General features: G+C 45.9%; 1 protein-coding gene across 11 annotated transcripts in view; it reads left to right on the top strand.

Annotated features, from left to right (window-relative positions):
- Positions 1-27,035, top strand: part of LOC147689140 (diacylglycerol kinase delta-like) — a 676,657-nt gene that overhangs the window by 570,133 nt on the left and 79,489 nt on the right. For all 11 annotated transcript variants that reach the window (XM_086942029.1, XM_086942028.1, XM_086942031.1 and 8 more), the window contains one exon: positions 22,514-22,676. In XM_086942029.1, the coding sequence (XP_086798155.1) occupies positions 22,514-22,676 (163 nt within the window). The remainder of the gene's footprint in view (positions 1-22,513; positions 22,677-27,035) is intronic.

The raw sequence follows: 27,035 nt of genomic DNA, 5'->3' as shown, positions 1-27,035 counted from the left end.
TAGCACCAACTTAATTTTACTATACAAGCTATTTTTTTCAACCAGGAAAACAATTCTTTGTTATAAGACGCGCAGCCCGCAGCGTACTCTCCAGCGCTGTCTCAAGTCGCTGGCTGGTTGATTTTCTCATCAGCACTCCTGTGTAGGGAAATGTTTTAAGCTGCTGCAGGAGCTGAGATTCCCTGTAGATTGTGTAAACATATGTTTGGACGCTTTACATAAATCGAGTTCCAAGCATATGCTTTTAATACTGTACTGGGTATTCCAGCCCTAGCAGCAGCCGGCTACACGTGCATGCATTGCAAAGGCAGGAATGAGTAAGGAGAGTGGGCGTGGCCATTGCTTCCAACCAGGAAGTCTAGTTCATGTTGCATACAGAGGCTGAAAACAGGTTTAGATTGTCTATAAATAAAACAGTCTGAGTCTGCCACACCCAAGCAGAGCCAGAGTGGAAACAAGCAGCAGCCATGGAAAAACTATTTGTAACAGACACATGGAGTGGGAGAGTCCAGCAAGTGACAAAGACCCCCCCTCAAAACATGTTTTTGGTGGGTACAAGGGCTGGGGTATGGCATAGCCCCGTGCACAATGAATACTGAGCCGGGGAATGCTGGACACAGTGTCAGGCCAGGCCCACTGGGGATAAGGGCAATGCTACTGTCATAGGGTCTCAAAAGGCCAGACATGTGCCAAAAATCAGCCACATTCAGCTCCATGTGACTACAGGGGTGTGGTTACTGGCTATAGTGGGTGGTTAAAGGCCACATTCCATGCCCAGTGCCCGGCAGGTCAGGAAACCTCTAGGCAGTTCTTAAAGTATATCTTTTTCAAAAAACGAAATATTCACCGAAAAACGACTAGAAGCAATTATCAAACAAGGTGGTAAAACACAAGCTAAAGAATTCCATTACAATATAGATTATATTTATGATCCATCAAGTACAATGAAATTCCCCAATTATGGTTAGGTGTGTGACCATCATCCCCATAATACGCTGATCAGGACATTATGAATAAGAACATAGATGATCTCAAAGGAGGTATCACTAGTGACGTATAGTCAAGTCAAGTCAAGATTTGTATAGCGCGCTACTCACCCGGAGGGTCTCAAGGCGCTTGAGGGGGGGGCATTCGTTACTTATCAAATAGCCAAGTTTTTAGTTGTTTTCTGAAGGAGAGGTGGTTCTGTGTAAGGCGGAGGTGGGTGGGGAGAGAGTTCCAGGTTTTGGCCGCTAAGTAGGAGAAAGATCTTCCTCCCATGGTGGTTCTTCAGATGCGTGGAATCGCGGCAAGGGCTTGATTGGACGATCGTAGTTGGCGGGTGGGAGTGTAAAAGGTTAGGCGCGTGTTGAGGTATTTGGGTCCTAGGTTGTAGAGGGCTTTGTGCGCGTGGGTGAGGAGACGGGACGTTATTCTCTTGTTGACGGGGAGCCAATGAAGGTCTCTCAGGTGACCAGATATGTGATTGTGGCGGAGTAGGTCTAGGATGAGTCTGGCGGAGGCGTTCTGAATGCGTTGGAGTTTTTTCTGTAATTTGGCTGTGGTTCCGGCGTAGAGGGTGTTTCCGTAGTCCAGTCGGCTTGTGACAAGTGCTTGGGTGACCGTCTTTCTTGTTTCGGTGGGGATCCATCGGAAGATCTTTTTGAGCATACGTAAGATGTTAAAGCATGATGATGAGATGGCGTTGACTTGTCTGGTCATCGAGAGGGAGGAGTCTAAAATGAATCCCAGGTTGCGAGCATGGTTCGTTGGTTTGGGCGCCCTTCCTAGGGCCGGTGGCCACCATGAGTCGTCCCATGCAGAGGGGGATTATCCTAGGATGAGGACTTCCGTCTTGTCTGAGTTCAGTTTTAAACGGCTGTTCTTCATCCATTCGGCTACGTCTTTCATTCCTTTGTGTAGGTTGGTTTTGGCGGTGTTTGGGTCTTTGGTGAGGGAGAGGATCAGCTGTGTGTCGTCAGCGTAGGAGATGATGTTGAGGTTGTGTTGGCGTGCGATGGATGCAAGGGGGCTCATGTAGACGTTGAAGAGGGTGGGGCTGAGCGATGATCCTTGTGGTACGCCGCAGATGACTTCGGTGGCCTCTGATCTGAAAGGGGGGAGGCGGACTCTCTGGGTTCTTCCGGCGAGGAACGATATGATCCAATCCAATGCTTTTCCTTGTAACCCGACGTAGCTGAGGCGTTGTACAAGGTTGCTATGACAGACCGTGTCAAACGCTGCGGAGAGGTCCAGGAGGATAAGGGCAGCTGTTTCCCCGTTGTCAAGTAGTGTTCGGATGTCGTCTGTGGCTGCGATGAGTGCGGTCTCGGTGCTGTGTTTGGCTCGGAAGCCGGACTGTGAGGGGTCGAGGGAGTCGTTGGACTCGAGGAAGGCGGCAAGCTGACTGTTGACGGCCTTCTCTATGACTTTGACTCAGAAGTACATGCAGCCATCTTGGTTTGGGTTAAAACATGGCCGGTAAATCAATGCACAGTACCTACTACCAATAGTTGTAACTTCGTCTTATTTCGATATACGGTTTAAATGGAGGTCGGTTTGTTTATGTGTCCTTTGTCACATTGGTTGGTGGGAGTGAATCAAAGCTTCCCTCTCCTGACCCCCACAACTCGGTTCCCTCTTCCTGGGTCCAAAACTCAGGCTTGCTTTCCAGAGAGCTACCAATTCTGAACATTAGTAGTTATAGTCGGCATTGCCTCCCTTACCCCAGGGCCCGCAGAAAAGCACATGAGCTGCTAATCCTACTGTGATACCCATTGCCTGACTGTTCATTGCCCATATCATATGAGTCGGTGTGGCCATTCGATTCCCACTTAAATGTCTTTTATTTTACACATATTTATAGTGTCTAGCTATAGAATTGAACATGATTCTATGCAGCACCTCAAAATGCATTCTATTGCTCTCTTCTCTCTGTATTGGCATAGCTTTACCAAAACTTAAATGAGTCACAGGTGTTGCAACAAGAACATTTCAGTCTTTGGGGGTGTTGCATGCTCTGACAAGCACCCTGCTGCCTTCAATGTTGGCCCAGTCATTCATCACAGCAAATTGTGTCTCTTGTGGTTATCTTCAGGCCCTGTGAAGTTAATATCTGGGCCAGCACATACAAAAGTGTACCTTTTTCATAAGGTGCAAGTCACATTGTTGACAAATATGAGCTGGTGCTGCTTCCCGTGTCCACCTGTTTCCCATCTACCTTCAAACCTGTATGTATGGACACCCGATACAGGCAACGGTTGCCTGCGTTGGTGTTAATCGCTATGACTGGTATTTTGCTCTACTACAATTATGTAGCATTCCATTTTGATGTATTCCAATGGGTTCCATAATTGTCTTTCAAACTCTTATGCTTGTAGATCCAGGTACTGCGATTGAGTGTGTTTCTATGAGAAGCGGTCTGTTTCTGATGTGTATCGTCTTTCTTCGGTTCATTTATACGAGTCGGTTCTGCTTTGAGGTAATAAGTTGTCTTTGTTGCTCTTCTAGAAGCCTGTCTGTGACTTGTAGGTCCATTTTGCGTTGTCAAGTGGTCGTGAATGTCATCCTTTTTTTGTTTGTCAAACTTTGTTGGAGCAGTTCTGTGGCTCATTGCGACATGATTACTGCATGCATTCTTTATGGTAGTCTGGTGGTGTCTCTAAATATATTTCTTTATGTATTTTGTTAAGTAATTTTGAATGTGTGAAGAGTGTACCTCTCTTAGGTTTCTCTGTGCTGTTGCAGCTAGTCTAGATTCTGTGCTTTAGGGTGTCACAGGACTCTTTTCCTAGGTTCATCTCTAGTTCTTGGAACTCTGGCAGTGACAAGGTTTACATAAAATTGTGATGCGACCTCCAACCATTCTCTGGGAGATTGTCCCTCACTGATTTCCAGATTGAATAGTTGTTACCATGGCTGATTGCAGAGTAAGGGTTCTGTTCCTGACCATTTTATTTGGTTTTGTGCATGTTCTGTTTTTTTTTTTTGCTTCTCATGTGCCCAAATAGTTCTCCTTTTGTCACTAGATTTCTACTGGACTTTGAATTTTAGATTTTAAATTTTACTAGAATGTCAGCTCGTTTGTCTAGAAAAGTATTAGCATATTAAGAAAAAGATAAAAAAGAAGAAAAAAATGATGCTCTAGACAAAATGAGGAGAGAAAATGATGATAGTGTTGAAGAGCTTGCTATGCATACGGACGATGTTTTGGAATTGCACTTTCTCCTTTGCACAGTTTGTTGCAGGTGTCTGTCTGGTCAAATTTTCTTTTTCTCTATATCTTGTCGTTGTAGAGATTTTAGAAATGTAATTTCCACACTTTGGGCCCGATCTAGGTAATATTGAAATACCGAATTCTTAATACCGAATTTTACCGATTCGGTATTAAGAAATCGGTATTTCAGATGTAGGTAAGAATTTGGTAAAAAATACTGAATCCTTAATATTCGTTATTACTGAATCGGTAATGGAGATTCGGTAATAACAAATACCTCCCCATTCATTCCTATAGACTTGGAGGCCCATAGGAATGAATGTGAAGACATTCGGTATAACCAAATCAGTAATACTGGGAGGTATTTCAAGGGTGCCAGGGTGTCTAAAGGACACCCTGTTGCACCCCTGAAATGTGCATGTATGCACATGTGGCACACATGCATGCCCTAAGGGCATGGATGTGTACCACATGGCACTTAAAAAAAGCAAGAAAGTGCTTTTTTAAAGGAATTCAGTAATTACCACCAACTTGAAGTTGGTGGTAATTACCGATTCCTTACGACCCAAAAGCACTCTTTTATGTGCTTTCTACATTGCATTTAAGGAATCGGTATTACCGATTACTTAACTGCAAGGCCAATAAGGAATCGGTATTAAGGAATCGGTATTTACCGACTCCTTATTACCGATTCCTTCGCTACATCAGGAATGGCTAAATATCGGTCGGTAACGGTGAAATTGACCGAATTTCACAGTTACCGACCGTTATTTGGCCACCTACATCTCTTGGTTACTTGTGAGACCAAGTCCTTTCCTTCGCCTCATTCTTTTTGTATTGTGATCAATGTATCCCCGAAGTCATTTGACGAAAGAGCATTCACAACATATGGACAGTTTCCCATATACTAAGGGCCCTTTCCTTTGCCTCTGTGCCTTGAAACCTTGAGGTGTTTTGGTCGTCAGCTCTTTTAATAAGAGATCGTCCATGCTTCAGAGTGAAGAGCTTTGCAGTCACTGTGAATACAGGTGTTCTGTGGTTTCTTGCACTTTCCTGTGTGTGGTTGTGTGCTCTCTCTCCCCTCTGCCACTTTCTGCTCGTGTTTGCTTTCTCTCTCTGTCTCCACATGCACCCCTCCCCCACTCTAGCACTGCTGAAATGCTGCTGGATGTTTCTGAATGGACTGAGCTTGGCCAGTGCTGACTGGTGCCTTCATTACAAATGTCTGTCACTGCAGAGGCCCTGCTTTTCAAAGTCCCACAGATTCATAAAACTTGCAGGAGGAGTAGTTAATTTCCTCTTCCGGTACAGTGCAGAAGTGACATTTGATCTCACTTCGCAGAAACCTGAACACAAAAACGTTTTCAGCACCCAGCTGAAACATGTCTGCACCCTCCTAAACCCTATAATAGCTTAGGATGTTGTTCCTATGCCCCCCGGAGTTACAGCATGCACATCATCTATTAGTCTCGATTATAGCGCCAGTGAACAATGCTGCAGTGTCAGGGCGCTCTGTAAACAATTCATAGGTCAACAATTCGTTCATAATTGTCTTTCTGGTAGAATCTGTTTACATTTCCTCATTAATTCCCTTCCTTTTGTATGGAAGGTATTTTCCCCTTCCCTTAACCGCTACTCTTTGTCTGGAAATTCAAGTTCTGGTTCTTTGACATAAGCTATACATCAAATCAGAGATGAAAGAAAGTATAACTACTTAAGTTAAAATATGTTGTTTGTGCCGAGCTTGCTTGATCATGATCACCTTCGGTCTCAGGGGGGTAATGAAGGTAGGAACAGGAAGTAAATACGGCCATAAAAGCCCTTTCTTCATTGTTTAGTTCCCACTAGCTTCTTTGCAACGTGTAACACAGTCTCAACGCTGTGATGTCATTGGGATCAAAGGGTGTGTGATGCCACCCCAGGGAATTTGGTGAGGTGGCATCCATGAGTCAGATAAACTAATTCCAAGTCTGTGAAGCTCCACTGAGCCCTCAAGGTGCCTCCCCAGGTTTTTAGAGCCCCCATAGCAGCCTCAGCAGCACTGTCTTTTGAGCGGGCATAAGTAGCCAATTACAATAATCGAATTTGCCTGCCGCCAGGCCTCCAAGACAGATCTCTGATCCTCACCAAATAGATGCTTCGATGCAGAGCAGGCCGCAACCAGATGCACTCGTCAAGAAGCATGTCTCGCTTAATGAAGCGCCTGAGCCGGAACGGATGCTCTTAGCAGGCACCGCAGGAGTGAGCCCCTCATGGGGGTTGGTGTCACTGATGGAGATTACGCAGTGCATGTTGGGCCTGTCTTTGTCTTGTTTGACTATACATCCTGCTGTAGGTTCTGAGAAGAGGTTCTGGTCTGTCCTATATGGTTTTTGTGTAGTGCAGCATTTCCCAGTCGTGAGGCCTTTGGAGGTCTTGGTTGCAGCTGGTATCTACAAATGTTGGGTTTGAAGATTGGAGCTGAATCCAAAAGCATTATTTGTTTTCGGACTTTCCATTTGGCCTTATTGGTGTGTCAGTCCGCTTATGTGTTGTAGGTGTGTCAGTCCCGTTGTGCATTTTAGGTGTGTCAGTCTGGTTATGTGTTGTTGGTGTGTCAGTCTGGTTACGTGTTATTGGTGTGCCAGTCTGGTTATGCCTTGTTGGCGTGCCAGTCTGGTTATGCCTTGTTGGCGCGTCAGTCCAGTTATGCTTTGTTGGCGCGTTAGTCCAGTTATGTGTTGTCGGTGTTGTGTCAGTCTGGTTATGCCTTGTCGGTGTGTCAGCCTCTTTATGCTTTTTTGGTGTGTCAGTCCGGTTATGCTTTGTTGGTGTGTCAGTCGGTTAGGACATGTTGGCGTGCCAGTCCGGTTATGCCTTGTTGGCGTGTCAGTCCGGTTATGCGTTGTTGGCGCATCAGTCCGGTCATGCGTTGCTGGTGTGTCAGTCTGGTTATGCGTTGGTGGCGTGCCAGTCCGGTTATGCCTTATTGGCGTGTCAGTCCGGTTATGCCTTGTTGGCGTTTCAGTCCAGTCACGCGTTGCTGGTATTCAAGTCTGGATATGCGTTCTTGGCGTGTCAGTCCATTCACGCGTTGCTGGTATGCCAGTCTGGTTATGCGTTGTTTGTGTGTCAGTCTGGTTATGCCTTGGTGGCGTGCCTGTCCGGTTATGCCTTGTTGGCGTGTCAGTCTGGTTATGCCTTGTTGGCGTGTCAGTCCGGTCACGCTTTCCTGGTATGCCAGTCTGGTTATGCGTTGTTGGCGTGTCAGTCCGGTCACGCGTTGCTGGTATGTCAGTCTGGTTATGCGTTGTTTGTGTGTCAGTCTGGTTATGCCTTGGTGGCGTGCCAGTCGGTTGGTATGCCAGTCTGGTTATGCGTTGTTGGCGTGTCAGTCTGGCTATGCGTTGTTGGTGTGTCAGTCTGGTTATGCTTTGTTGGTGTGTCAGTCTGGTTATGCCTTGTTAGTGTGTCAGTCTGGTTATACTTTGTCTGCGCGTCTGTCTGGTTATGCGCTGCTGGTATGTCAATCTGGTTATTCGTTGATGTGAAAGGTCTGGTTATGCATTGTTGGTGTATCGGTCTGGTTATGCGTTGTGGTGCACCCACTGGAGTGTGCACTGAAAGAGAGTTAATGTCCTGGAGGTATCCTTTCATCTAGCATGCACATACATAGTGCTTGTGTCTGCCTACTGTGGGAGTGCATATGGGCATTCCATCCATCCTCCAACCCCACGACTAAGAATCGTGGTGATCCAGAGATCATAGTGCATCTAAACTATCTGTGTGAAAGATCAGTCTGGCTGGTCATGGCTTTTTGTAGGTTTGTGTCTTCCAATTGTAATGTGGTTTTTGGATGTTTTGCATGTTAGTGAGTCGGTCGTGATTGGATGGTTCAGGTGAGATGGTTTACATTCAGCAACTGTAGACATCATGTCAACGTAGAGTTGCACATCAAGCATCGGACCTTGCAGGGGGTGAGAAGAAGGAAAACCAAACAGATGTGTTGCTGGGGTGCATAGCACTACCAGATTCTCTTAGGCCGCTTGCAGCTCTGCATCTGCCTAGTCTTCCAGGTGCAAGAATGCATCTTTATGAGTAGGGTATGCAAGACACATGTGAGCGACCGTAGAGTCATCCATTGCACCATTCTTTGAACCATCAAATCAATTGAAAGGAATGCCATGCAGTGAGGTGCCTCTCCAGCAAAGTGAGCTAATGTTGTCAGATCTTTAGGTGGGGGTCCAGTCCAACCTTAAACAGAAGGGAGTGGTAACTGAATGCAGAGTTATATGCAGAAGTCTCCCTTAAACAAGTTGCTTCTTGTTTTTTCTTGAAAAGAATGTGCATTGATCTCATGCGATGGTCCAAAGAGCTCCATATTCAACCTTGAGAGATTTGTTCCAGTGTTTTTATCCAATAGGAATCTGTCTACCAGGCTGTATGGGAGAGATGGAATGTGAATGAGCTACCACACTAGCTAATTAGAAGGACCCACTCGTGTGATGCCAGCTCTCCGATGCCAAGACTACTCATGGGCATCTGGATAATCCTTGTGTCAATGTTTACCTCTTGTTCCTGGAACCACAGGTACCAGATACCACTAAATTCCCAAGGGCCTCCCTGTGGGCTTTGCATTTCAGATGGCAGCCGGGCTGGGCAGCAGCTGCCCGCTCTCGGGTGGCTTCTTGCTGTGGTATTCATGACTGCTGTTCACAGCGACTGAGCCAATGATTCTTCCAGTGAGGGAAGGAAGGCTCCTAGCTCACAAGGCCACTCAGTTGTAAAACTGTGCTAATCAGTCAATAAATTGGTAATTTAATAGCAGCTTCTAGGCACCTCGGTTTTGCTGGTCTCAGTCGAACAGTCTGGCTTTGAGCCCCTTTCTGAAGCCCGTGAGAGAGGGCAGCATTCACAGATGGAGAGGTAGGTTGTTCTACTACCTTGTGGCGAGGTAGGAGAGGGAACAACTTCTCCTGCCGGTTTGGTGAATGCAGGGAGTGTGCGCGAGGGAGGCGAAGTGCAGGTGTCTGGTGGGTGGTGGGAAGTTTATGCGGCAGTTGATTTAAGCTGGTCCCTGGACATGGAGGGCATTGTAGGCTTGTGACAGCATCCTGGCCTGGCATCTCTTCTCATCGGGGAGCCAGTGGAGGTCCCTGGGGGTGGGGAGGGCGAGGTGGAGTCCATTTGGGGAGGTTGAGGACGAGTGTGGCTGCTGTGTTCTGTATGGTCTGGAGTCTCTTGAGGAATAATGTTATAACCGAAGCTTTTTTTGTACACCGAGAATGTGCGACGTATGGTGCACGACGCTGATGGAGAGAAATGCAGGATAAAATAGTGATTTGATGAATGGTACGTGGCCCGAAGACTTATGTAGTTGGACAACTTTCGCATAGAGGAAGTGCTAACATACAAAAAGGAATACAAAAGAAAAAATGTTAAGGTTATAACATTATTCGAGAACTCTGAAAGCCACTTATACAGGCCATGTACAGACAGAATATAAGATGTTTCCGTTCTAACAAGACATTTAAGTGTTAATCTTGAAAAAACCATGGTGGTTAAACCTAGACAGGATTGAAGTTTCTACCCCTCCACTACAAATATATTTAAGGTAGCTAATCTGTGGTCACTGCATTATTAGAATCTGGAGTGATTTGTGAAAACTTTTGGAGGTTCATAAACGATAAATTGAAGATCTAATGAAGAGTAATTCCAGGGTATAGAGAACATATATTGATATATCTGGTGGGTCCTGATGAAGGTGGTTTCCATCGCTGTTACCTTCCACCGAAACGCATTGACCAAGTCCTTGTGAAATCCCAATTATAGTGGTTATATATTGGGCAATAGACAGAAAATCAATAAAACGTGTTAACGAGTCCAGATATAAGAAGTTGTGATTGTGTTTGAGTGAGAGAGAGTGTTGTGTTTGGTTTAGTTCTTTACCTGGTGATATGTGTATTAGTATGTATTGATATAGGAATAATGAATTTTGTATTATGATTTATTGCTGATAATAATGTATTTTGTGGTGAGAAAATTCTTTTGAAACTGAAAATAATGGTATGAAAAGAAATGTATAATGAGAAAATAATTTCAATTAAAAAAAAGAGAAAGTAAAATTAATGTGTTATTGCAGTATGGTTATGCCCGTGTAAATGGAGGTTAAATCCCGAAAAATTAGGAGGTCATGAGGGAGTTGTTCCATTGTGCTTGCTGTTGTTTTCCCCTCTTCTCCCTGTGATTGCTTTAGAGGGGGTCCCATAAAACGTTACTTGGGGCTGAGGGAGGAGCCTTGAGGTACACCACAGATGATGTTCCAAGGCTTTGAGGAGAAGGGTGGTGGGTGAATTCTCTGAGTGAGTCCTGTGAGGAAGGGTGTGATCCATTTGAGAGAATCTCCCTGGACACCGATGTGGTGGAGTCTTCTGATGAGGATGTGGTGGGATACGGTGTTGAATGCTGCTGAGAGGTCAAGGAGGGACAGGTATGCCCAATCGTGGGCCCCATGCTCTCAATGCCACTGGAGTCAAGCTCCCCGAAACCGGTCCCAGGATGCTTTTTTCCAGTCCAGGAAATACCTGGTTTGGCAGTTCGGGCTGGACTGTACCCATAAGGGATCGGGGTCAAGACTGATTTGCATATGGTTGGGTCTGAACTGGAAAGGCATGGGGAGCAAAACAACGATGGATTTAGGTCCAGATCTCTGTACTGGAGTGAATGTTTGATATTGTGCAGCATTCTGTCGATCAATTGTTCTTTTTGCAATTGTCACCCCAAGTGGGACGGGTATTGCCAGACATGGGTCCTGTACTCTCCATGCCACTGGAGTCAAGCTAGCTTGACTGTTGAGGGGTAATTACCGGAAACTGCTCCTGGGATGCTTGTTTCCAGTCCAGGGAGGACCTGGCCTGGCAGTTTTTCCCATGGGGAACAGAGTCAAGACTGATTTACATATTGCTGGGTCTGAACTGGAAAGGCATGGGGAGCGAAAAAAGATGGATTTAGACCCAGATCTCTGTACTGGGGTAAATGTTTGCTATTGTGCAGCATTCTATCCATCAATTGTTCTTTTTGGAAAGGTCGAGGAGGATCAGGGTTGCTGTTTCACCCCGATCAAGGAGGGTTCTGATGCTATCATGGCAGTGATCAGGATGGTCTCAGTATTGTGGTTGGCACAGAAGCTGGATTGGGAGGAATCAAGCGTTTGTTTCTTTTTGGTGTTTGATGGCCTTCTCGAGGACTTTGGCGGGGAACTGGAGCAGCGAGAGGGGACAATAGTTTCTTGGTTTGCTGGGGTCAGTGGGGGGGGGGGGGTTTCCTCAGGAGGGGTCTGACCTCTACGTGTTTCCATCCATTGGGGAAGGGGGTCATGGCGATGGAGGCACTGAGAATGGTGGTGAGTTGACTGCTGATTTGTTTTTGTCCGAGGTTGAAAAGATGGTGGGGGCAGCGGTCGATGGGTGCTTTGAAGTCGATTGAGGTCATGTGGTGTTCTGTGTGGTGAGAGGATTCCAGGCGGTAAGCGGGTGGCTGTGGGTAGTGTCTGTTGGAGTGAGTAGGTGTTAAAGGTCGGTGGGTTGAGTTTAAAAGTTGCTGTAAATGATAGATAGCTTGCTGTGGAAGTAGTTTGCCAGTGTGTCGCAGAGTTCTTGGAAAAGACAGATTGTGTTCTCCGTGGCTGACCGTCTGGCGAACTCTCTAAGGATGTTGCTGTGTTTGGCACTTGCTTTGATGCGGTCAGTCAGGGCATCTCATTTAGTATCCTTGAGGCGATGGTGGTATCTATTGAGGACTGATTTGAAAGCGGTTCGGTTGGAGGGGTCTCTTCTTGTGCGCCAACATCTTTCTAGTCATTTGCAGTTGCGTTTGAAGGTCATGAGTTCTGATCACTTCCAAATGCTTCTCGCTGAAGAGTAGTTCAGCCCCATGGAAACTTCTAAATGTGCACAGTCCCTCTGATTTTCTCAGTGTTGGCAGTCCATCCACGATGAAGTCCCCCACACAATTCAGTATTGTTTGAGAAGGAATACTATAATACTTAGTTGTTAATCCATGTTGATCAAACCTGCAGTAGTGTCAGCTCACCTGCATTGTGCTTTCAGACCACATTAGGCTAGAGTAGAGTTTCTTTTCTGAACTGAAACCTGAGCCCCGATAGGCTCGTATTAAAATTGCATCGACAGTCCACAATAAGTACATGACCCTCTGATGAGAGAAGGTATGTCTTGAATCTTCTTTGTGTAGACGGGGTCGGCTAAATCAGCATGTTTATTTTATCCTGTGGATTACTGTTGATAAGGCTACCGCCTGCCCTTGTGCTGTTCTGCGCTCGTTCGCTTGGTTGCTCCCAGTTAGGATGCCCCATTGTTGTGCGACAACACATTGTGTTCGCTGTCAGCCTTCTTCTCTTTTGTGCTAGTACTGTGAGAGGGACTTTCCAGCATCTTTGCACAGCAGTTCTGTGCTATTTTAAATGTTGTGGCTGCTTTGCTCTTAACAAAGACCTTTGTGGTCTCCTTAATTACCACTTGTATGCTATATTTAGTTCAGTCTGTGTGGGAGATTTTGCTGGGTGTGTGCAGCACCTTTCTGGCATCTGTGAGCAACATTCCAGTATACAGATCTATTCTTAGAGGTCATTGTCATGTTCAATGCTCAGAGCTATGGGCTGGGTGCCAAGTTATGTGCTCAGGGTTAAGATGCAGTGGGTTTTGCTTAGGATCCATGCAACCCTTGCCTCTGCATGTGTTACGTACAGCGTCCATTATGTTTGCCAATTCATTCAATGTTTCTTTTTCTGTAAGTTGTCAGTAGCTGTACCTGTCACTTCATCACTGTCTACCATTTTAAACCCATGGCTGGAGTTGCCACTAGTCTGGGTACAGCCACGCTCCAGCTTTAAGGCTACCAGGCAGGTCACTGCGCTTCATAAATTGGATTCAAGGTTGGTGTCTGGTTTAGATCAGTGTTGCATCTTGTAGAAACGTTGTCTCCTTTCCATTCCAGGCAGTGACAAGCAACCTCATGGCACAAGCCCTACTATTGTTTTTCTTTTTCAATGAATTATTGTTTTTGCTTACACTAGTCTCTTGTTTTGTTTACTTCTTCAATGTGAGCAAGCCACTCATCCTCCTGTCTCACCCCTCCCCTCCAACCCGACTGGCATGCTCTTATGTCACTAGCAGCAACCAAACCCTTCCCTTCTCAAAACACTGGAGGGAAACGCCAAAACCAATCACAGTTTGGCGAGATGATTCCTCTGACTCATCTTAGGTTAGATATGTGCTTGTTTCTGTTCTGTAATTGTGTCAAATGAACTAGTTCTGCTGGCAGTGGTTGCTAGAGATAGACCACCAGTGCCATCCAAGAAATATGTCAGAGAAGGACTGTTTATTTTCCATGCCAGGAGGAATGGACTAATCCATATGATATGTTAGATGAGCTGTGTTGGTTTGTTCTGCCATTTCCACGTGTTGGTAGCATTGTTGGCTGTTGGTAGATGTGGAGGTTTCCTTGAGTCTTCTCAGCATTATGCTGTCTCCCGTGTCAATGTCACCCTTGCTATAATGTCAGCTTTTTGCCTCACAATATCAGTGCTTCCTTGACTCAGTGCACTTGCACTCAACCTATACAAATTCTTCAATCTAATGACAAATCTATCTGTGCAAGTAGATCACTGTTCTTACTGCTTTGAGTCACCCATTGAATTATTTGAAGGGTAGTTAGACAGAATATCAGAAACAGAAATGTCGCTGACCAAAATATTGCATCAAGAATATCGAGGACGGGGAGGAGCTACGCCAGCAAACAAGATGGCCGCGTAAGCTCCCGGCTCCTCCGACCTCCGACTCCTGCCAGAAGATCCTGTTATTTATCCTGTTTTTGCGCCCTGCCTCCGTGTGTATGTTCCGGATCGGAGCTTAACGGTGCAATCCCGAGATTTCTACTAGTTCGGTAGACAAAGATACGTCGTGTGGCAGTTTGCGGCCTAGATCAGCCTGGAAGCCGGGGTCTCGAGTACTGGACCTGACGGGTTTCAGTTGAACAACATCGGCTGTAGTTGTGTGACAGGGTCCGGTCTACCGAGGTGGAATTTTTTTTTCTTGGACCGAAGGGTTTATTGTTTTGTCTCCTTTTTTGTTTTTATGGTTTCTTTTTCTTCACACTCTCTTTCACTTTCCTTTTACAAGTATAGTTGGTGGAACATCCTGACTTTGTTGGTATTCCAGTATCTGGTGCTCATGTTTCTCCTATTATCCTGATTTTATGGGTGGGCAGACTCTGAGAGCTTGCGCTTAATGTGAATTGTATATTGTACTGTGGCAGATCCTGTTTATCATACATTGGCGTAGGCGTCTCAGCCATTTCATCACTGCTTAGTATCCATCCTGTATCAACATCTGTCTGCCTTCTTATTATGTCTGAATGTATGGCACCCGATATGTCTATCACTTTCTTTCTTTTTAAACTAATAAAAAGATTTACAACAAAAAAAAGAATATCGAGGACACAAATATCATGAAGGTACATTTCTGTAAGAAAATAAGATTTTACTACATATAACTCCACATATATGCACCTTGACGATGTAAATATACCTTCAAGGTACGTAGATGTGATGTAAGAAAAGTAAATCTATACTTATCTATTTGTACGTACCTTCTCGATATCTTTGTCCTCAATATGTTTCACACAAAATGATGTCCACACGATATTTCTGTTTCCGATATCTTGTCAGTGATCCAATATTGGGAATTCTGATGAAAGACTTTCAGGGACAGTTTTGATTCCCTATGCTCATACAGTCATTCAATCGAGGTTTGTAAAGCACGGCTACCCAACCGTGAGGGTCCCAAGGCGTTGGGGAAGGGGCTCGGGGGGTGCTGAACCATCTGCGCTAAGGTGTTCAGTCGAAGAGCCAGGTTTTGAGGTCCTTCCTGAAATGGGCCATGCCATTCATGACACCAGAATAGTGTGAACTAAGTATTGTCTGACATAAATATTCTAACATAATTATTGTTCGCACAAATCTCACCCCAGAGGAGTTAATAATAGAAAATCTACACCCAATGGAGCAATATTTTTGTAAATTCATTAGATCACGATTTTTATGTTAGACGATATTTTTGTTATTGTTATTCTGGCACAGAACCACTTATTGCGGATTTCTAATGGGCAATGCAAAAGTGTAGATTATGAATAGTAATAGCACATTCTCGTAGGAGACTCCACCTCTCCAGAGGACAATTCCGTGAATGCTTTGTGTGTTGACTTGAATGTTATTCATATGGAATGGAAAGATATGGGAGAAAGAAAAAAACTTCTTTTAATGAGAATTCAAGTTAAGAGTAGACATCATGGTCCCTGGGGACTGTGGTCATCTACTGACCAAGGAGAAAATGGTATTTGGTTGGGTTTTATTCACACTTTTCTATATGTTATTGCGTGTATCCTTTGTCCACCTTCCTATATTGCCCTTATTGTGTCGTCGAGATACACACGAGCTGTGGGGGAAGTAGCCAGTTGATTCCAGAGGCACAAAAGAAAGACATTATATTTCTTTTGTGAATTCACAGTGGAGCCCTCTGTGCTGTGTTTTCCTGCCTCCCTGTTGAAATTGATTAGCCTTGATGAGTGTCAGACACTGACTGGGCATATTGTCAGTGGCAGTCGATGAGTTCTGCGGCTTGCTCTTCGTGCCGGAGCCCCATTTGGCTTCGAAGAAGGGACCAGCACTGATTAAATGCTCTGAATCACACCTTTTAAATCACGCCAACCAATTTGCCGCAGCCATTAAATATCAGACTGCGGTTCTGGCTCCCTGAACAAATGGGATCACATGGCTTAGACAGGAGCCTACCCAGTCATTTGTCGTTGCCCATTTCACTGAATAGTTCTAAATTGCACCTTTTTGTTGTTAACTACTTTAAAAGGATTTGCGATGATGATACAGCTTGTGCAAAGCCATGGGAAAGAGTTTTCTAATGTCTGGCTTGAAAGTGAGACCTGTATGCGATTAGGATAGGGAGGGAAGTATTCAGGGGAGGCTGCTCCCGGGAACTGGTATCGTAGGAGGGCTGGAGGGGTAAAACAAATAAGGCCACTTACCTGCCAGACGGCCACTTCCGCCCTCTTCGTGGCTTATCTGCGAACAGGAAGCAGGAAGCACCCAGGCTCCCTAAGCCAATCACAATGCTGCAGTGCAGCATTGTGTTTTGTCTGAGCGCCATAGATCGGTGCTCAGGCATGGAATGGGAGCCTGGCGATGTTCTCCAGCCAGGCTGTAATGCAGCTTGGGTTGAGAGCATGCACAGCGTGCATGAATGTTTGACCAGCTCAAGACGGTCGGCCAAACAGTAATGGGCCCTTAGAGGCTGCCACCACTTCTCTCCCCTGTGCTGCCTGGCCTAGCCCCGCCCGCAAAACTGCCTCAGCATGAAAAATAAAATGATAACTACCTTGCATTGTCATTTTATTTTTCCTTTTTTGCAGCACTGACTGGCAGTGGGGCAACGTTCCTCCACCTTAGTGGTGGAGCCGCTGCTAGAAGTATTTGTCTATAAAGACGAGATCCATGCCACCTTTGCAGGATAACCATTAGCTATGCAAAAAGTTCTAATTTATAGTCATTGTAGTAAACCAGTAGTTAATTTTAGCTGGGGGTTACTGGTTTTTTTTTTTGGGGGGGGGGGGGGGTTGTGGACCAGCACTTATTTTTCCTCACTGGACATTGATTGAGAGTAAGTGAGGAAAAAACACCCAAAGAGGAAAGAAGGAGGAAAGCAAAGATGGAAAAAAAACGTCACAAAGGGAGAAGGCAGGAATCTAAGAGTGACATAAAGGTGCAGGGAGTGCCTAGTAGTAAATTACGGAGGCATGAGACGGACATTAAGATTACGCCTTGGTATTTAGCGCCAGGGGCAGCTCTGTCTCTATGGCGGAAGAGCATCGCCCCACTGCTTTTTCACAGTGCGAGAAGAAGAAACATAACATGGTAATAACTAAAAGTTATTACCATTTTACGTTTATGTTGCATTGTGGGTGGGCAGGTGGGGTACTGCTCTGCTCTTCGAGCAGGGGAGGAGTGGTTTGCCCACTCCTGAGTGCGCAAAGACTGTATGGTAGGCCATCTCGGGCCACCCAAACCAGTCATGCGTACTCTGCCCTTCTCCTTGCAGGCTGCTATGCAGCCTCCTTGGACAACATGCCCATCCCATAAGCCCATAAGCTGCAGCGTTGTGATTGGCTTAAGGGAGGGACCCAGGCTGCCTGCTTCCTGTTCCTGTCAGAGGCAGGAGAGCAGGAGCCGAGAAGACGGAGGACACTACCTCAAGCTAAGTTAAATTTGTTTTATTTTAAATTACGCCCCGCGCGACCTACCCCACACTCCTCCACCCCGTGCGACCCCCCCGCACCCACCCGCAAGCCATGCCGCCCCAACTGTTCAGCGCACCAACATTTATTAGCATTGGTTGCAGACTTCGGAGCAGAGCTTTGGGCACCAACTCTCATTATTTTACAAATCCCTTTATTTCATGCTGATAGGCTGACAATCGGGCAGTGGTTTTCCCTCCAGGAGCAACAGGGTTTGGCTAGTTCAGTAGCATCCATAGTTGATGAGGTGACAAGTAGTGGCTAGGAATGGTCTAGGTTTCATAAAGTATGTGTTGAAATCACATCTACATGGTGTGGTTCGCAAACTGAACATGTTGCACCAGCCCTGCTAAGGCAATATGGTAGTTGCAGTTCAGTTAGTTAGTTTTACATACACTTCAGTTGTTTTAGCAGTCAAGAACCGAGGGAAAAAATTCTCCTGGCATACATTTCATGGTTCTGGCCACTCATGAAAGTGTTGAGTTCCTGTCTGTGTCTTCACTACAGCTACCAGTCGCGGCCAGCATTGTCCACGGGTGGGCGCGGGGGGAGGCTACGGGTGAGTGGTCGTGCAGGAAGGGTGGGTCAAATAATCTTTAAAAAACATACCTTTACCGGATCCCACACTTTACAGGCTTCGGCTCCGGCGCCTGCTCCTGCTTTCCTGCCTCTGCAAGAACAGGAACCAGGCAGCCTCTCTACCCTCCCCTAAGCCAATCACAATGGCAGTGTTGTGATTGGCTGGGACGCCGACCACACAGGCATCTATGGGGAGGCCATTTTCTCCATGCAGGCTTCATGCAACCTATATGGAGAAAATGGAGAGTGCGCATGACTGGTTTGGTCGGCCCAAAAGGGCTGACCAAACAGTCAGGACACGCAACATTGGGCTAGCCACTCCTGCCCTGCCCTGTTGCAGGACCGCCCACCCGACTGCCCCCAACCAAACCCTTCTTCTGCAGTGCAAGAAGCAGAAATATAAAATGGTATTATGTTTCTGCTTCTCGCACTGCGAGACAGCAGTGGGGCAACGCTCCTCCGCCCATATGGAGTAGCCACCCCTGATAGCTTCTAAAGGCTTTGTACCGTTGACCAGTGGCGTAATGTAAAATGACCCTCCCTCCCTTCCCCCACAGAATGTGAAGAGGGCCCCCTTAGTACCTCTTATCTCACAGATAATCCTTTAATCATTGGCCTGAAATGAATGGGGATGGGTTTGGAGGTTCCTGGGCCATCCCCCCCCCTGTGCTGCAGGAGCTGCGGGGGTTTGTGTTGCATCCCTGCTATGACCACGTGTAGGCTGCCGCTTGCCAGAAGTTATTGTGAGGTCTGAGGCCAATGCAATGTGGGGCTCTCTGAACGCTTTTTTTTTGGGGGGGGGGGGGGGGGGGTGTCCTATGTACATGTTTCTAAATGTTGATGAAAAGAAAAAGAAAAGATGTCAACGGTCGCCATCTAGTGGTTTTGCAATGTAAAATGGCAAATTTCCTTAGGATTAAAAATCCGGAAAGTGCGGTCGTGGGGCATATTTATTTGCCGCTTTTGCCTCTATCTCATCCCCCCTCCCACCCCCCTCGGTCCCCCCGACCTCTTCACTGTGAGGCCCTGGCCATCTTTTCCACTTACCTTGCAGTACGAAGCTGGAAGCCTGTCGGAGCTCTGAAAATGTGCCCGTGAAAGGAAGCACAGCAATCATCATATCATGAATAGTAAACGGTCTTTCAGCCCAAGGTCTGATGTATTCTCTAGTTTGGCCACTAGATGGGGGGAAAGGATTATTTATTATAGAAAGTGGCTTTTCTTGTGTTAGAATAAAAGGTGAAAACGTTGATACATTTCGGGACAAATTTATGACTCGTGTTGCGTCGCTCGCCGGCAGCCCAAAATGCGATTTATGAAGCCACGGAAGCCTTGAGCGTTTTTACAAATCCAGAGTAATGCAACGCAGCGCAAATTGTTGTGTGGCATTGCATTACACTGCCCTGGGTAGGCATTCCATTGGTGTTGCGTGGAATGGATTACAGACGCATTTCCAAATTTGCCACAAGTGGTAGGCTTGTGAATGGGGACGCATAACGAGGAGACATATATTTATTTCTCCTTGTTACTTCGTCTTTCTATATGGGCCGCATTCTGCAGCACACATAGAAAGGGAATATACCTTTCAAGATTGTTTTTGTGCAGGAAGGTGCCCCTTCCTGCACAAAAACAATCCAGCATGCACTGGCGCTAGGCTGCCAAAACAGCGCCAGTGCAGGAACAAAGGCAGGAATGTGCCATATTCTTTTAACAAGGTACATTTATACCACTTCCCTGCCATGCAGCGAAGCACATCAAGGTGATATGCTGCGCCGCGTGACTTTCTTATAAATATGCCCCCAATGCAGGTCCATCCTTCTTGGTTTCATCTTGAGGCCTGCTCTCTGAAGCTTTTCCACGACATGCAGCACTAGAAAAGTGCATCATGTACATTAATTAATTAACAGTAATGTGGGACAGAAAGAGTAGCTGCTCAGTATGTTGGGGTTCAGAAAAAACTCAGCAAGTCATTGTTTAAATCTAGCTTAAGCCGGCAGCACTAGGTCTTCTCAAAAGAGTTGGTGCAAATATGTTATTTGTCAAATGCTAGAAAAGCCACTATAGTTGCTGACAGTCCTCACTGCCCTGAGTCCTGGAGGAGGGCTTGGATAGGCCAGTGTGCTGGCAGTTGAGGAGACCGCACAAACTGTTGAAACCAGAGAAGATTAAACACAGCGCATGGAAATCTCCTGATCAGTGGCGCCACTAGGGGAGTGCGGGGGGTGCGGACTGCACTGTGTGACACCTTCATATGGGGTGACACAGTCTGTGTCTCTCTGCTATGAGATTATTGTCCCCCAATTATATTTTAGCTATAATACGACGTCGGCGTCCGGACGTCGACGACGTTCGAAACGTCACTCACGTGACGTAGCCGCTCCCGGACCTGCCGTTTTCTTCAGCCCACTGCCCACGCCCACCACTACATGTGCTTAAAATGTAAGCACTGCCAGGACACCTCTCCTGCAGCACGGCTTTGACAGCCTGGAAAGCTCCGGAGCAGGCAGTCCCTGAGCATCCGGTAAGCCCTGGCTTCTGGGGTCATTCATTAACCCAGCTTTGTTCTGACAATGCTCATGAGCAGATTTCAAAGTGCTGCCCACATTCCTGAAACATCAACACAAGGTCATTTCCGGTTTTAGAATACCACCCTCTCCAGACTCAAGTTTATCGCCGTTATGTGTGAAATACTGATACCGTAATTTAAAACAACGTACCACATGTAAAATGTGCTATGGATTTTATTAAACGACATTAACATTTTAGACATGCTTTGAAATTAATAAAAAGGGTGCACCTTTCATTCAAAGCGTTCACTGAAAGAAGCAACGCTCTGGAATTGATAGAGGCGTGCACTTGTGCAAGGCATTGCACAAAAGTTTAAACACTGTCTTGAAATGAATAAATGTTGTTCACCCTTCACTCCACCCGTTATCTCTTACTTCCTCTCCCATTGCCCAGAGTGTTCCGAGCTATCTTCCTGCGATATTTCGGCTCCATTTGGCGTGCTTATAACAAGATCACCCTATAGTTTGAGACGCGGAACTCTGGTTTGTCTATTACCAGTTGTCCTGGTGTTTTAGGAATAGTTTACTGGTTGGTGGCATGTGTGTAGGTAGTGTGTGGCTTCATATTTTCTTGTTACACTAGAAACAAGGTTGGCCTTTTTTCTGTCTGTTTGTCGTACTCTCATCCCCAATGGAACAGAATTTTGAAGAAAAAAATCAAAGCACACCTCAATATTTTTCTTTATTCATGGCTAAGATGCTGTAAGCCGACCCTAGTTTTTTTAGAGTGGATGCAGGAGTATTGCGGGGAGGAAGAGGGGGGGTTTATGCGCAGACTGCAGAGCATTTCTGTAATGAAGCTGTCAGGTCCCAGAACTGGAGGGACTAGGGGCAAATGAGAGGCGGGGTCTGGGGGTGACAAGGGATGGGGAAATGTGGGAGTTAGCACTGAAACCATTCTGACGTTCTCATTATTTGGCACTGGCGGACTCGGAGGAGGTCCATCATGGATTCACGGGGTGAGGAGGTGACACTATGAGTTACCCGCACTGGCTGACACCAACCCTAGTGACGCCACTGCTCCTGATCAGAAATCACCAGGGCCATGGTGAAAGGGTGTGAGATGGGAGCCTCACCCTCTCTCAGGAGTCTGAAAGCTACTTAGAAAGCTGAAATCCCATTTTGAACCTAGTCACCCTCACCTGTAAAATCTGTATTCGGATCTAGATGAAACCAGGATTCACAAACAGGGCGAGGAACATTCCATGCACTCTGGGAGGGAGAGTGAAAACAGATATCAGAAACACAAAGATGTGTCCTAAGTGTGACTCTCGTGAATCATCTCATGACCGCTTCAAAGTGCTGAAAGCAGAAAAGTGTGAAAGCTGTTCATATCAGCACAATTGTTTCCTACTGCTCCTTCCAAAATATACTGTGTATTAAATACTGTTGTGTGGTATTGCTCGTGGGCTAAAGTGTAGCTTTGGTAGGAGTAGGACTGTGCAGTTCGGCCGAATTGCCGGATTGTGTTGTTAATGCTGTGCCAGACCCTAAGCATAGCTCTCCGTTGAGTACAGTAAAGGCAATGAAGAGCATCTTTTTATTCCACATGCATATAGGTATGTGCTAGGTGTGGCACTAGAATAGTCATAGGTGAAGGCATATATTCCCTCGTTCGCGGACATTAACTGTAACTGTACACTAATGGTTTCTAATGCTGGCAGTGTAGGCACTTTGATCTTCAAACCGCATGCACTAGTTAAAAGAATGGCCTTTTTCCTAGTTTTGTGCCCACCGGCTGGATCTTCAGGTCCAAGGAGCGCGGCTCATTGTGTTTTTATTTTCACTCATTGTTCGTTTTTGTCTCCCCCAGGGTTCTGGAAGGCCACGTGCCCGCCATCCTGCTCCAGCCCCCTCCTGGTCTTCGTAAACTCTAAGAGCGGAGATAACCAAGGAGTGAAGTTCCTGAGAAAGTTTAAGCAGTTCCTGAACCCGGCTCAAGTCTTTGACCTCATGAACGGGGGGCCGCACCTTGGGTACGTAGAGTGCGTGGTAGCGCATTTCACAGAACGGATACTACTGTGGGCGGAGGGGGGTTACCACCATGCTGAAAGGGTGGTGGCTTCTAGGAGGGCTTTGGCAATTTTTGATCCATAAATACCTCAAATATTAATAACAAAAGTATGATAAAGCAATTAATTAACATTTAATTATTTTTCTTGTATTATTTTATTATTATTATTATTAAAGGCTTTTATATCGCGCTCTATTACTAAAAAAATAGTATCCTGGCGCGTTGAAGGCAGAGCAGACTAGGTGAGCGTAAATAGCTAGGAATACAGGGAGTGGGGAGGTTTAGGCTATAATATTAAAAAGATGGGTTTTAAGACTCTTCTTAAAGGAAAAAAGAGTCGGTGCAGTTTTTAGATGAAGAGGTAAAGTATTCCAGGATTTCGCTGCTCTCACTGAGATCGATTGACCGCCAAGTCTGCAATATTTAAATTTGGGGACAGTCATTTGGCACAAATTGGCCGAGCGCAAAGGGCGATTGGGAATATACAGGGAGAACCTATTTCTCAGGTAGACAGGCCCAGTGTGATGGATGGCTCGATACGCCAGCACTAGGATTTTAAACAGAATCCTATTTGCTGATGTTATGTTCTTAATGTATTGATTAGCCATTCTTTTATGGAATTGGCTTATTTAATTTGGGTTACTATATCTCATGACCTTTCAATAAATCTTGACTCACTCCAAACCTTTCAGTGAGTGAAAGCTGAAAGATCTTTGGGGTTGGCACACCTGGATAAGGTCATTTTCACAGGGCTCCCCATGGATCTCAATGCCAGATTACACAGACTGCAAATCAGACGGAATGTGGGTAACCTACTGCAAGAGCAACCACATTAGACCTTCCTTAAGAGGTGACTGGTGACATAAGGATAACATTCAAGATCCCCACCACCCTCTGTAAAGGGTGCGCAAATCCCCAGAATATCTAATAAAACTGGCTCCTTAGGTTGCATGTGCCAGGGATCCCTATTCAGCAAACACCCCTTCAAGAGTATGAAACATGGTGACCGATCCTGGATATTCAAAAACGCAGACTGTACAACAACTCTCAATTGTAATCTGAACCTAATCACAAGCATGTTAGAAAACTTTTCAATTTCGTCTTGCCTTCACCCCTTGTGTGCTCAGGACGGCCGTCCTGAGCTCGTTATAAGCACCGGGGCGCTGTGCGCGCCCCTCCTCCCCCAGCACAGCAGGGGAATGTGTCCCGCAACCAAGGGGTTAAGGAGCCGTAAATGCCATATATTTAACAGCCACACGGGGGCGAAAAAGACTTTAACTTCCAAAGTAGGCTTTGCAGCAGGAAAAGCTTACCCAGCATAATAAATTACACGGGCCACTTTCAGGGAAGGATATTTAGTTTCACTTTCAATATGTTTTCTCTACAGAAAATCTACGGGGGAACGTGCCTCTAGCAACCTTACGCTTATAATGTTGACCTATTTACTGGACACACGTTTTCTTAAGGTGCCTCAGGGCACCATCACTATGAAGCATCAAATTACAAGGAAAGGCAGAGAAAACTGTCTTCTTCATAGCGGCTTGGGAGGACTCAAGCAGCAAAAGTATATTTTGCCTGGAGCTCATGCTTTGTCAGCGTCTGAATATTTCTACAGAAACCCCTGCCACAGAGTTGCCAGTTCGCAGCTAAGCCATTGCGAAAAACCCAACTCAACCATACTCATTTTATCGACTTTAGGCATACAACAACTTTGCCACTCACCAACTCACTCCAAATGGGCTATTCTTGATGCCATCATTGCAAACACTGACTTGGCATCCCTATCCAACATCATCGACTGGTCTGACCAGCACCTCATATTGTTCACGACATCCCCCTCAGCCCCACCCGCCCCAGCTAAAAACAACAAAGCCACGATTGTGACCAGAAATCTTAAGCAAATCCCTCCTGGTGCACTGGAGTCCAAACTCCAATCCCAACTTCGTCTCACCCCACCCTCTCTCAATGCAAATGAACTCACTGAGCACTTTAATAAAACTGTCTCTGAGGTTTTAGACAAACTTGCCCCACCCAAACTTAAAACTCTAAAAAATATCCCCTCCAAATCTTGGTTTAACTCAGACCTCAAAAATGAAAGATGTTTACTTAGACTAGCTGAAAGAACATGGAGTCAACGCCTGTTCCCCTTCCATCTCGCCCTCCTTAAAACCACTAGATCTACCTACAAAAAACATTTTCTCTGAAAAGGCATCTTTCTTTCGTTCGCAACTCGCCCGTGCCAAGAACAGACCCAGAGAACTGTTCAACATTGTTAGAAACCAAACCTCCCCGGCACCCCTCACCTTATTGGCCTCCACTAACAAATGTGAAGACATTGCTAACTTCTTCTTCGAACAAATTGCCAAAATTGATCAATCCTTCTTTGTAACTCATCTCCCTCTCATCCCCCAATGTCCTTTTGATGCGACCTCAATACCACCCTCCCCCTGATTCTACCACCTACTTCTTCCCTACACCTTCCTTCAACTACCCCTCCTGAATCCTACCTCACTTACCCACTGCTTAAAAATATTGCCTCCTGGCAGAATTTCAACTCAGTTTCCGAACTTGAAGTCTTTAACATCTTATCCAAATTAAAACCGTCATCTCACACAAAAGACCTGCTCTCATCTACCCTTGTCCATGATCTAAAGCACATCATTGTCCCTTATTGGACAAATATCATTAACTCCTCCCTTTCTACAGGGTGCGTCCCTGTCTCCCTCCAACTCGAACAAATCACGCCCATCCCTAAAAACTCTTAGGCCAATCCTAATGACCCTAACAACCTCCACCCTATCTCTAACCTCCCCCTTCTTTCCAAAGCCCCTGAAAAATGTGCCCTACTTTAATTGGATAAATACATTGACACTTACAACTTGCTCGATCCTCTACAATCCGGCTTCCCGTAAAAGCTGCAGCACAGACACTGCATTGCTTATTATAGTGGATGACATCCACCTCGCCCTGGATAAGAGCGAGACCTGCCTACTCATTCTTCTCGACCTTACTGCTGCATTTGATACAGTTAACCATTCAACCTTACTTAATGCACTCAAAGATCGTTTCGGCCTTAATGGCGCTGTCCTAAACTGGTTCGCCTCCTACTTCCAACAGAGAACCCAACAAATTAAACGTCAAAACTGCCTCTCTTGCCCCACACCAGTCTCCCTCGGTGTCCCCCAAGGATCTATCCTCTCCCCCGCTCTCTTCAACCTCTTTATGAACCCCTTACCCTCATACTTAAACAGGCCATCATTAACTATCACCTGTATACTGATGACACCCAACTGTACTATAAAATTAAATCCCACTCTGATATCTTTCACCTCAACACTGCCCTAACTAAGATTCAATCCAGGTTCTACTCCAATCATCTCAAACTCAATACAAACAAAACTGAATTCCTTCTTTTCTCTCCTAAAAACAACCCACTCCCCATTCAAACATGGATTGCTGACCTGAATGCCCTAAACTGTTCTTTCTCCCTCGCCGAATCATCTCACCATCAACAGTAAGCTAACGCTCAGTTCCCATATAAATAATTCGGCCAAGGGAGCTCTCTGCACTCTCCGACATCTCAAAAAAATCAAACCTTTCATTCTAATGGAAGATTTCAAATTGGTTGTCCAATCTTTAGTCCTCTCGAAATTGACTACGGAAACGCTTAACTCTCCGAAACACCCAAAGTTCCCCTTGCCCCCTCAAATCTGTTCTCAACCTAGCGGCCTGGCTAACAACTGACTGTAAACGTTTTGACCACATCTCACCTGCCCTAAAGGATCTTAAATGGCTTCCTATTGACGGCAGATCCTATTATAAAAGTGCCTGCATTACGCACAAAGCCCTTTATCAAAAGACCCCGCTCTACCTCTCAAACAAACTCAATAAAGAAGGTTGCGCCCGACCGCTGAGAAGCACCAACTCTCTTCTCCTTGCCCCCCTCTGTTAAAAAAGCCTCTCAATCCCGCCTCTTCTCTGGTAAGGCCCCCAGCATCTGGAATGCCCTCCCTAAAGATCTACAATGTAACCCTTCTTATGTCAGTTTCAAAAAAAGACCTTAAAATGCACCTGCTCAACAAATATTGGGGTACATAATACCTCTTTTACCGTACTTGCTATACTCTCCTTCCTCCTTAAACCCCTGCCTTCTCCCCCTCCCCTCTTTTTTTTTTGCTGACCTTCCCTACACATCCCCTTCTTGACCCCTCTCCATCCTGCTTCCCTCCTCTCTCCATCCTACCACTTCCCCACCCACCCTTTCTCATCCGCCCAACTCCTCCCGCCTTATTCCGACCACTTAGACTACCCCCTGTGTACT

Source organism: Lissotriton vulgaris, chromosome 10, assembly GCF_964263255.1.
Source record: "Lissotriton vulgaris chromosome 10, aLisVul1.2, whole genome shotgun sequence".
In the NCBI taxonomy this organism is placed as follows: Eukaryota; Metazoa; Chordata; class Amphibia; order Caudata; family Salamandridae; genus Lissotriton; species Lissotriton vulgaris.
Note: the sequence above shows the minus strand (reverse complement) of the source record. Positions and strands in the feature narration are given on the sequence as shown.